General features: G+C 37.4%; 1 protein-coding gene across 8 annotated transcripts in view; it reads right to left on the bottom strand.

Moving 5' to 3' along the window:
- LAMA2 (laminin subunit alpha 2) overlaps positions 1 to 12,811 on the bottom strand; it is a 333,883-nt gene extending 321,072 nt beyond the window's left edge. For all 8 annotated transcript variants that reach the window (XR_012055037.1, XM_030267881.4, XM_072926874.1 and 5 more), the window contains exon 1: positions 12,583 to 12,811. Coding sequence is in view for 7 of the 8 variants with exons in the window: in XM_030267881.4 (XP_030123741.4) it covers positions 12,583 to 12,673 (91 nt within the window). In the remaining variant the exon portion in view is untranslated. The remainder of the gene's footprint in view (positions 1 to 12,582) is intronic.
- Between the last annotated feature and the right edge of the window lie 2 nt (positions 12,812 to 12,813).

Here is a 12,813-nt window from a genome sequence, read left to right as displayed (position 1 = left end):
AAGAACACTATTTTAAAAAGCAAAGTGCCTCAGAATAGCTACTATCTCCTTACTTGTTTCTCCTTACAGTCTCTATTGCCACAGCTAGGTCATGTCTAAGGGCCATCTGTCAGCTTTAAACTACATGCTCTTTGTCTCAGTCCTACACCCATAGTCTAGTATCAAAACCACAGATTTACCCAAACTTGTTTCCAAATTCTGAAAGCCCTAGATAATTATTTTGGTTGGAATTTTAATGCATCTCAGCAACATGCAGTAATTCTAACCATTATATTATATATATATATAATAGTTATCTATCTATATATATATATATATATAAAAGCATTGCATGTTAGGTAGAACAACATACATTGTGATGAACCTTAAGTTCTCTGATGAATAGTAGAGCACATCAGGGACAAAAATTCAGTTAAGATTTTAGTAAGAGAAAACATCCAATAACTACAGATAAAACAGGTTAAAATGTCAGGGTTTTTATAAGAAGAAAGCTACAAAGATATTCAGAAGAAAACAGATTGTGTGTGCTTGCCAATTTAAAAACAAGTAAATAAATGTAAAGCAAATATACTAATTCACTTTCATGCTAATTATATTTCCTAGTAGAAACTAAGGATGATGAGTATCATATCTTAAAATCTCTTTAGGCCCAATAACACAAAATACACTCTTACACATTAAATCCACCTTAAAATCTAATAAGGTGTCAGATACAATTAGTTCTGCTAATAAAAATTAATCTGAATTCTTTTAGAATAAGCCTGTAAAACCTTGAGCTTACTTCTTAAGACACTTTATCCAATAAAGGCTGAATCCTTTACTGAAGTTTCTCAGCACTGATAAAAATTACAAGAATTATTTGTACATAAATAATTATATTACAGTTTTGCATTATTCCTTGTCAGGTTTTTCATAAAACACAGATACACTCATAAGTGCATATGTAGGAGTGATTAATGTTTATGAAACAGAACAGTGGGATTCCAGAAGTACCATATGATGACATGTCAATATTTTGATCCTCACTGACTTAGAACAGCTGTTTCTTCAGCCCAGCTGATACAGTGAAAACATCTCAAATTCGACACAGATTTTAATTCCTAACAAAAGAGACTACTATGCAACTGTATATGTAATTTTAAAGAACATACCATTTCTAGGATTAGTTTATCTTAAATTTTTGGTTTAATGTTAAGGTATTGCTGTAGAGTCAAAGGAGCCAGTACAAAGACAGAAACACAGCCTCATTTAAACAGGAAACAACACAAAATGCTTCTTAATAGCTCTGTGTAGCCGCTCACTCTCTAGTTTTCAACTGCAGCTAATGCTTCAGTTTAACAATACTGACACCCCTGGGACCCTCCAGCCCCTCTTGTTCTTCCAGACACTGTAGAAATAAATGGCTTGCACACAAATACGTTCAGCAGAACAGTAAGACAGAACAAAATGTTATGTTCTCTGCTGTATATTTCTTCCATAATGACTTGGACTTGAATTCTTGGCATGAGGAAGCCAGTAAGAATTTCACTGGAATTTCAAACAAAACAAACTTTCCTCTAAAATGAGTGCATATCACACAATTTTAAGTGGATTATTTCAACTAACAGCCATAAAGGAAAACTAGGTAGTGATTGAGAGAAAATTGTTTCATTGGACTCTATGTGGATTTGGTTTAACAGGGAATATGTAAGTTCAGTTTCACTTCCAGAAAATAATTGTAGAGGAACTGTCATACTGTAGACAGATCTTACATTTTTAAACTAATTCCAGAAGTAATTTGAAGGTCTGCTGTGCAGAATATAATGGCTTTTTAACACGAAATTTAATAATTACTTGAGTTTATTAAACTGATTGAAGAAACTAATTTAATCTCATTCTAGATTGTCATAATAATGTTGACTTACTTTGAAACCAAATGATGTATTACAAAGATACTTAGGTCAATTAATGGACTAATTCATCAGTGGATTTTCAGATAATTGGAAGTATTTATTTTCATACATTTCACCTGAAATTCCTTTTAATTCCCAAAAACCACTCTACACTATGGGACAAGAGTAACTTAAGAGAGTGCTCACCTTTTGTGGACCATGTGTGAAGTCATGCACTTGAGCAGTGTAAAGGCTCCTACAGGCACATTTTACCCTGGGGGTATCTAAAGTTATCTTAGGCACACACTGCTCAGCTACTCAGCTTCTTTGGCACAAAACAGATTGAACCCATGGAAGAGCTACTGGGAAGCAAACTCTCTGTTGTCAAAACAGCAACATCAGTGCTGTTCAGCCTAGAGCAGAGAAGCTTGTGGAAGACCCCACAGAAACCTTCCAGGATCCTAAAGAGACCTACAGGGAAGTCAGGGATGGACTCTTCATGAGGAAGTATAGTGACAGGACAAGGAGTAATGGGTTCAAACAAAGAGGAGAAATTTGTTTTAGATAAACTTCTTTACTGTGAGGATGGTGAAGCACTGGAACAGGTTGTCCAGAGAAGTTGCAGATGCATCATATCCCTGTCAGTGTTCAAATCCAGTCTAGAAGGGGCACTGAGTAACCTCGTCCAGTATCCCTGCCCCTGGCAGAGGCATTGGAACAAGATGATCTCAAAAGTCCCTTCCAATCCAAGTCATTCTGAGCTTGTTACAGCAGAGGAAGGGAGGCAGTAGTTGAAGGCCATGTTATGTGTGTTAGAGCAGAAGTTATTTTCACTTTGCAACAACTCATACAAACTTATATTTATATAAACTATAAATCTATTTAAGCCTTACTTTTCCTAACTTATTGTCACTGCCTATTCAGTGACACTTTCTGTGCTGTGCTTCTTAGTGTTTCCAGGCATAAGTCTTTCCGTAAACATATCTACAAATAAAATTAAGGAAAAGTGAGACTGAGAATTTCTTGCATGAGAAATGTGAAACAGGTTTGTTTTAAAAATACACATAAGTGAGGCAGATGATTAAAGCATAGTCTATGTTCAAGCCACAACATATTTCACCATTTTTGAAGCAGACTGCCTACAAATTTTTCCATCTTCCACAGCTAAGGTGAGATACACATGAAAATTGATGGTCTATAAATGATTGTGTGTAGAACTGGAATTCTTACCAGTCATAAAAACTTAGATAAGGCAGAACACTTGCTACTTACTGGATCTTTAACAACTGACTTCTAAGAACCCTAGCTGAATGCTGCATTTTCTCATGTTAAGTGAATAAGAGCAAACCAGTATAAGAATTACAAAAAATTACTGAATAGCTTCCAATGAAATTCATGTTCACATCTATTAATTCAAGACTAATTCCATCCTAGACAGGCATGCAGCTTGTCAAAACCTTTATGAATTTTTCCATAAACTGAGTTCTTCCTTTTTCTCTGTGAAATCATAGTTTATGATACTCAGACATATTCTCAACTGCTCTTCTGAAAATCCAGGTCTGCTATTATAGCCCTTATTAATATGTCTAATACACTTTCCTTGAGGTTGTTTTCACCATATAATATAAAAAACCCCACTTTTGATCTTGCCAACAAAACACATTTATCCATGTCTTTACTAATTCTATACTTTAATACGTCTGCAAATGTGTTCAGTTCTAACTACAGTTACAAGTTTACCACAGGAAGCCTTTTTAAATATGAGCATCATATTTGCTGCCTTCTATTTCTCCTCTAATGAGGCTGTTCATATAACTTGTTCAACAATCAGTAGTATAATGCCATTATTTTATCAGCATTTTCACAAGAAATTCTTTACAACCTTCCCTAAGCCTTGAATTCAAATACCTATTTCTCTTAGAGCTGTTGAGCTGAAAGCACTCCTCTGCTTTAATTTGAAACAAAGTTGATTTCACAAACATTTTCATGCTAACAACAAATTCTATATCCAGAGTTGATAATTTCATAAATCAGCTTTTCTATCCTCCTGTATTTGCTGTTTAGATCAAAACCTCAAGGATATTATCTATGTTTTCTCTAATGCTAAACACTAATTACTGTGCTTAGAAATTACCATGTAACTTTCATTAGTTTGCTCATCACCACAATTTTTCTCATCAACTATTTTATACATGTTATCCAGCACCCCACAACCTCTGCCTATATGGCACTTCTATCTTTGTCCCAAAGAGCCTGGAATATAAAGACAAGGTTTCATGTCAGTAAAGGTTAATTCCTGAAGCAAAAAGCTTCATTTCTTAGCAGTAATCTCACAGAATATCTAATTAGTTTTTATTTTTCTTCTTACAGACATGCATAAATAGTCTTGCCTCCCAAATTTTTACCCTCAAGAAGTACATTGTGTTCCTCAATGTTTTTTAAAATGACCACTGACAAGCTATATATGTTTCTGTAATCTCACATGTATCTGTAGGCTAAGTGTTCAAATGAAAAGTCACAAATTACTAAAATAAAACCCAAATTTTATAGATAATGAAAAATAGTAACACTGTGCAAAAACTATATACACAGTTTTGCACTCTGTCCAAATTAATATAGTAAACCAAGAACTGATCTCTCTCTTGCTTGTGACACACATGAAATATTTTTATTTTGAGTGACATTATGGGACTTAACTGAGGTGCAAGCCAAAAGCAAACTGGCAGAACAAGTAGCTACATAAAAACCTCTTTAAAATAGAAGTTTTAAATAGATCTTTTGGGACAAATATATACTGCAAGTGGAAGCAAAGTACTTTACAAACAGCCTTCAGACATGTATCATGAAGAACCCAGACATTAGAATGAGGTGCATACATTGTTTCCTTTAGATATTATTCTCCAAGAAATACATCCAAATTTGAAATCATGAGTGTACTAACCCTGACCAAAGGACAAGGCTTATCCTCAATGAATATACAAATGACTCAGTCTAACATCTTGAGTTCCACTTTATTCTTGTGAGACAGTGCCTCATTTCACCAAGAACTGACTCAAGCTCTTGATGCATATGATGATGATTATTGTTATTGTTGCTTTCCCCATCACTTTTATACGACACAGAAATTCTTTCACTAATTAAACTATAAGCTTCAAAGTCACTTTTAAATAACTCCTACCAATATGGCAGGCAGATTCAGTACTTTTTCTCCTCTAGTTAGCAAGCTATGAAGTTGATACAAGCATTTAACTATTAATTTTTCTGGCAAATAACTGTCTTACTCTCTATGTCAAAGCTCCAGTGGGGCGAAGAAGCTGAAGCTGCATGCATAATCAATGATTATAGGGCATGCATGTAAAGGCTTCCCACTTACTCTGAATTTAGAAAATATTTCTCATATTTACTACATAAGCATACCAAAAGTGACACTTACAGACCCTAATTCCACACAACACACAACCTTAATACAATGGAACTAATTTAGAAGGCTGTATCCAGCTGTAGAAAGACATTGTGTTTAAGAGAATAACTCAGTGTGCATATTACAAATATATTATTCAATTAAATGTGTGGGTGTTGTTCCCATGGTAAAGAAAACATTTTTGTGTGAGGACTCAATCATCTTTAAGAAGGAATGATTAATATAAAATAATCTCCAATTGTACCAAAATAAAAAATCAATGAGAAATGTACTCTGGTTTATGCCATGAACTACATGTGGGAATCCCTATATTCACAATTGGGGTGTTGCCACAATTGTCATAGAAGCTGAGTAAAAAAGTAATCCACAGGGATGAAATAGTATCAATAATAGGGTTTTTTTTCTGCTTATATTAACTAATTCAGCAGTATCAATGATGGCTGAGAGTTAAACCTAAAAAATGTACTTGTGGTGGTCTGCAATCTTTTTGTTGACATGACAAAAATTTATGCATAATTCACACAGTCAAATTAGATGTGCAAGTGCGCCACATTCCAATCACCAGCTCTGCAGCTTGCACAGATATACTTTTCCATTCCTGGTGGTTCCACATACCGTATTCAAAAGCCCTGTATTTTTTGCCATGTCATTTTGAACGCTTTGAAAGGCATGGATTTCTTGCTCTGTAGAGCTGTGTGGCTTTCAGAGAAATCCAGACTACTCACATTATCACCATTGCAGAAGTGCTCAGAAAATGCACAAAATAGTTATCACTGCCACACAGTAGTTTATCACACATATTTTGAAACATAGTGATATGTAAAAATAATGCTATTTCTTCCTTTTCTCAGTCTAAAAGTAATTCAGCAACAAATGTATAGCAGTAGTTCTGGATTTCCAGGGTAGAATAAACACCAGGAAAGTTAATATATAATGCAATTCTTTACAGTTGCAATTACCCAAACATTTCTGTGGAACAGGATTACAAGCTGATCAGTTACCATAAAGACAGTAATAAACTGCCACATTCAGCATCTCCCATCAAAACCTAAAGGTAGCCTGGGTGAAAGTGGCACCAAAAATTCTCAGGGTTCATCTAAGAAGCAGGTGTGTATGTAGAAAAACAAACTAAATCCTAAATCAACTCTCACTATCACTGGAAGTGTGCAGAAAAACAGGGGTTCTGATTTCTTTTTCTTGCACCTCCAAACTCCTGATTGCCAATCCCCAGCATTGCTCCATTTTCCTGTAGCAGTGGGAAATACATTACAGTATGTTTAGAGGCATTCTTCTAATTCTTTCTAATTGACCTTGAAGAACACCCCCACTTACTGGGTTAGGTGAATAATGAGAATATATATAATGTGCCATCAAAAACAATTGATATAGCTATAAAAATAAATTTTATATAATATTTTGTTAACTTTTAGGTAACTTTCTATTTTATCACATCTTAAGTCCATGAATCATGATAGCAGTACATACACGTCAGCTGGGACAGAACAAGGCATTGTAATGGTATTTGGATAATCCACTCTGCAGGAATGTTCATTATTCTTCCTGAGCTTTCACAAGAGTTCCCTGGCATAATGCTGCTACAGCTGCTTTACAGTCTAATGTTATTACAAGGTCTGATTCAAAGATAATGTCTGCTAGAGGAATCTGGCTGGGTGCAAGAGTCCTATGAAAATCCTTGTGACGCTAAGGTGTAACTAATGGAGACTGAACTGCTGAAAAAAAAAAAGTGAGCAGTAACAGTTATTTGTTTTGAGTGTTGCAAGAATCCTGAGAGATCTTTGTTACTTGTCAGTACACAAATCACACAAATCCAAGTTATTTTTTCTGGAAATCTTATAATTTTTCTAATAAAAATAAACCATTAAGAAGTCTAATCTCAGCCTTACCCACAGTACAGAAGCAGTGCAAAACACCATTTTCTTCAGAACCTCTCTTATCTACATGTTTTGGATTTAAGAAAACATATGAACTGCAGAAAAACAGAAACTAGGAATTGACTATCAACTACAGTAGCTGGTAAAAGAGAATAAATAACATGTAGTCATCAGCAAGAGCCAGCTCATGTAATAGTTTTATTGGCAAACACAACGAATTTCCTTTCCTATTTCAAACACATGGATGGAATCAATATAAAGTTTTGGTCTGTATTTTACAATCTTGCAAGCAAGATTTGGTCTGTATGATTGCTAGTGTGGCCTGAGTTGCTAGTGTGTAACATACAAGCTCACATGCTTAGGAGAAAAATATCCAGAAATTAAGGAATTCTTATCTATGAAAAAAAAGTTGAGAAAGAAAGGGAGATCATTAGGTATGCACACTGGTTCACATTTGCATTTAGTTGTGTCCACAAGGCATCACCACCATTTCTGACCTGTAAATATGAGGAGTCTGAACTTCGGGGGGGGAGAAAGAAACTGAAAACAAAAAGAAAAGAAAAGAAAAATCCATCCTGTACCAGGAACTCATGCTGCCTCTTATTCCAAAGTACTATAATCTCAAAAAGCTGTCAGTCCAAGTAGCTGGATAAGAAATTAGAACATGTGTGGGTGGATTCCTTCCTCCAGCCTGAATTAATTAAAAATGATTGTTTGCTGTATTATTTTAAAGAGGATTTTTGGAACAGGTTAAAGAACCACTGTTCTGACTTTAGCATTTCAAGCCTAATAAGAATGACTCATGTAAAAAACTCAGAGGAAAATTTAATAATAAGGAGGTTAAATATAAAGTTCCATCCATATAAAGTATCATCTTATGGTCTTATTTGTTGCTTGGAGAAATTCACAGATTCTTGTACAAGACCTACCTCATTCATTTTGGCTGTGGGTATTTCTAGTTAAACATATACACAAAAAACTTACATCTCCAGTCAGTCTGGGCAATTCTACCTATTTCTAACACCTTAAGCTGACCCTTTACTATTTCTCACATTCTAAACCTTGAACACGCACTAATTACCTCTGCTTTCACTTTCTCAGCCAGTTATTAAACTATAAGAAAGTGATATGGACAACAGCTTTGAATTAAAAAGTTAAAAGCACTCACAATTTGAGATGGTGATTGAGATTGTATATTTGAGAGCAGTATTTTGGGGCTGGTAAATCCCTACTGATCAGACAGAATTTTACAGATTCTAAGATGCCAGCCCTCCACAATGGATGTATTCTCTTTCATATTTTTGAAGCCAGAATTCTACACATGTTGATTTACACAGACTGCATGGGCAGGATAATGGCTAAATTCAACCTTTCTTTTTGCAGAAGATAAAGTACTTCTCTTAAATAGCCATGAAAATAGATTTTCAGTGATTATATCTTATAGATTTTTGCATTATTTTTATATTTGCTGATATCGGGTAACAGACTCAAAATTTATTTAGGTGAGAAGAAGCTGATAAACAATCATCTAAGCTTTGTTTTCTCAGGAAAGTAGAATGCAACTTTACCAACTAAATCTCTTACAAGCTCTGTTCTCCAAATACAGCCAGCAATGCTTTGCATGTTTAAATGCCATCAGCCATGATGGAAACACTCTCCATTATAAGATTAGAGTTCAGTGGCATTGGTGAGCCTAGAAATTGACCTTACTGAAAAAAATCCCTAAGAAGAAAGAGGAAACTTGACTTCTGTTTTTACAGATTACATTAAAAAAAAAAGCATCTGGGGTGTATTTTGTCTCAAGAAAGAGAGTATCTAAGTCTACACACATTCTTCATTCTTAGGACCTGAAATACTAAACTTATGTCCTATTACCCTTGTCTCTTAACTTTTCAGAGTATAGGATACAATATACACACAGGTTGGTATGTGGGAAGGAATCTTTTAAGTCCTAGTTGCAATGACATAACACAGAGAACACAGTTTTGAACTAAACTCTCAGGAAACTTCTTTAAAAACTGTACACTTACAGAGAGACTTAAAAATACTGACCTGCCTGACACCATCCACTGCCTAACAGACGGGCACTAGTCATATCCTGCTGATGTTCACCCCTCATATCTCTTTCAAGTGAGAAATCTCACTTTAACTTTATAAGCATCCTATATACATCACCACTTGGAGTCAACTTACACTTCCTTCCACACATGCTAAAAGCATCTGTACTCCATGAATTATCTCCACTCAGCAACTGACATTAAAGATCAAGTTACTGTGCAGTGTATGTTCCTTAGCCCTGTCCCTTCTATTCACACCTTTCACAGACACATAGCTTCCGTTCTCTCTCATAACAGATATTGAGATCCTTTTAAAAAATGCATGAATTCAAGATCAAAAGAAATTTTACATTACCTTGTAAATCACTACTATTTTGTTTCTCTCCCATTCCACATGGAATAGGATGAACTGAGGTTCAAGATTCAAAGGAACATTACACAACTCTTCAGCCAGTTTACCTTAACTGCAAGTTAAGCACATCTTTAAGAAACCCTGTTGAAGAATGCACATCCTTTTCTGGTTCTAATTCTTCCATTTTCTGAAAAATTGCACTGGTTTCAGCTTGCGTAGAGTTAATTTTCTTTACAGTGGTTCATATGGGGCTGTGCTTTAGATTTGTGTTGAACACAGTGATGACAATATAGAGATGGTTTTGTTATTGCTTCGCAGGCCCTATACAGAGCCAAGGCTTTTTCTGCTTTTTGTACTGCCATGCTCGTGACGAGACCAAAGGTGTATAGAAACTGGAAGGAGACACAGCTGGGACAGACGACCCCAAATAACCAGAAGGATATTTCATACCATATGACATCATGCTCAGTATATAAAGTGGGAGGAAGAAGGAGGAAACGTGAGATGTTTGGAATGATGATGTTTGTCCTCCCAAGTAACTGTTATGTGTGATGAGGCCCTGCTCTCCTGGGGATGGCTGAACACCTGCCTGCCCATGGGAAGCAGTGAATTAATTCCGTGTTTTGCTTTGTTTGCCTGCAGAGCTTTTACTTGACCTATTAAATTGCCTTTATATCAATCCATGAGTTTTCCAGCTTTTACCAACCTTATTTTCTTCCCAGTCCTGCTGGGACTTGAAGGAGTTGAAGGAGTATGGGGCTGTGTGGTATTTGGCTGGGGTTAAAACCATGACAGAAATTCTGCATGACTTTAGTGTTCAAACAACAAAAGAACAGATAATATGCGTAGCTAAAAAAAAAAACCAACCCCAACAACAATAACAAAAAAACAGCTTGAAATTAACTCCAGGTTTCTGACCACAGTAAGTCTTCTAAAAATTTAAAAAGAAAAAAAAATTACCCACAAGAACAGAAACAAAAAAAGAAATACAGACTGTTCCCATCTTTGAGGTGCAAAATGTTCTTGAAATGTTCTGTTCTATAAAACAACATGGGAATTCATTGTGATGTCTCAAACACTGTTTTTCAAAGCGTTGCAGCTCTGTTACATAATTTTGTCCACAGACATCCAACTGGTGCTCACAATTAGTAAGCATCCAATGTTATGGTTATTACCAAATAACATTTAAGTCAAAAAACAAAAGCTGTAAGTCTAAAGATACAAACCATGAGTCCAGTAACATTCTTGTACACATTAAAAATCCCCCAGGACTTCAGTGAAGTCAGACTTTCCTAACTTTTTGCATTAGAGAGGAGTTCATTATCTCTTTGTCTGTAGTGGGCAACACAGTGACATCTACATAGTGCTAGCACCTCCTAGCAGCTGCAAGAGATCTTAAAAAGAAATTTAGAAGATAATAAATAAATGGCAGGCCAGGACTTGAATTCAACTATTAAATTTAGAAGGCCCCATCACTACATTAACATTTAATTAAAAGTCCTAGGATTATTCATGGAATTACCAGAACTCACTTATAAGTGATGCAGTAGATGAACACGAAACACACCCACTTCTAATTTAAAAGGGAAATAATTAACATGTCCCTTCACTGTTAAAGTTAAAGGAAACCATGATACTGCATAAACAAAAGGAATTCTCTAGAAGTGTCCCTGTGTGTATGTGTGTGTGAGAGAGAGAATACTAAAAGAAATGCCACATCAATATTAAGCCAGAAAAATTAATTAAGGGAAAAAAAAAAGAAGAAAAAATCAGCAAGAAGAAAATGCATTATGTACTGCATTTTAAATGCTCTACTTTTAAAATCCCAGTCTTCAGTGTTTACCAGTAAGTCATCACCTAAACACAGTCTAATTCTGGATGAGTTTTAATCTACACAGACATTAGATCAACTGCCTTTTATTCTCACACAGCAAAATTCATATTAAGGAGTCAGCGCATCATATTTTCCAAAGTAAACCCTGAATCGTAAAAATACCTAATCTATAATGTTCACCCTATTATGTGACATCAGGGTCAAAGGAAAGATAGCTGTTAATCCAGAGGCTTGAATTAATTTTATTTTGACACACCCAGAGTATCTTCTAACTAAATTCATTTCAGCAAGGATAAAAATGTTAAGAGTACAAATGTAAGCCCCAGAAGGAATATTGCAGGCTGACTGAATATTGCAGGTTTTAAGGATTTCCTATGAGACCTGAGAAATTGACTAAAATTTATTTCTCCCATACCTGTACAAACCCTTTTTTGATCTTTCCACAGAACACTAACTTAAAAAGCAAACAAACAAAAAAAAAACTTTATAGTGTCAACACACCTAAACACTGTATAATGATAATGGTATGTCTAAGGCATTTACAACCCATGCAGGATACAATTGATTCCATTCCCGTCGTGGTTCGTTTTTAACAGAAAAGCTTTGTGACGGGCTAAGTGCATCAAATTGCCACCTGAACTAAAAGCAGTACAGGCAGCCCACACGTGTTGCAACACAGCCTATCCAATTCCCCTGTCACAGAGATGCCAGCAGACGGGCACATCCCGGGTGGAGAAGGGATGCCGGCAGCTCAGCCCGTAACGCTGGGGTGACGCTTCAGGGACGGGGTCACGTCCTCCAGCGGTCCCTCACCTACGTGATCTCCCCCTGCCCATCTGCGCTGCTCCGAACCGGGTCATTCAGCGCTTGTGTGCGGGACCGGGAATTGCGGCTGGGGGCGGGATGTGCCGGCCCCGCAAGCGCAGCCCCCGCAGCGGCCCCTACCCGGCCCGGCCACCGAGGTACCAGCGGTGGTGCCGCCCCCCGAGTCCCCTCGCTGCAGGCTGGGGGTCACTTGTCACGCTCGGTCCCTGTCCCCTCGTCCCTCCAGTCACCACAAGGACTCCCGAGCCGGTGGCGAGGTCGCCTCCCCCTCCGCACGCTCCGCGGTCCCGGCCGGGCGGGCGAGGCGCGGGCTCCCCGCTCCCCTTGTACCTCTTTGCGGCGGCGGCGGCGGCGACGGCGACTGGCCCCGGCTGCCGAGCGCCGCCAGCAGCAGGAGCAGCGGCAAACTTTCCCGAGCCATGGCTCCCGGGCAGCCCACCCGTCCCGCCGCGGGACGGCCAGCCGAGTGAGCCGCAGCCGCCGGGAGAGGAGAGGAGCCCCCGGTGCCCCGGGCAGGGAGCAGGGGAGCAGGACACACCCCTGCCCCCCCCCGCACACTCT

Source organism: Taeniopygia guttata, chromosome 3 (genome assembly GCF_048771995.1).
Source record: "Taeniopygia guttata chromosome 3, bTaeGut7.mat, whole genome shotgun sequence".
Lineage (NCBI taxonomy): Eukaryota > Metazoa > Chordata > Aves > Passeriformes > Estrildidae > Taeniopygia > Taeniopygia guttata.
The sequence above is the reverse complement of the archived record's forward strand: the minus strand, read 5'-3'. Positions and strand labels throughout refer to the sequence as shown.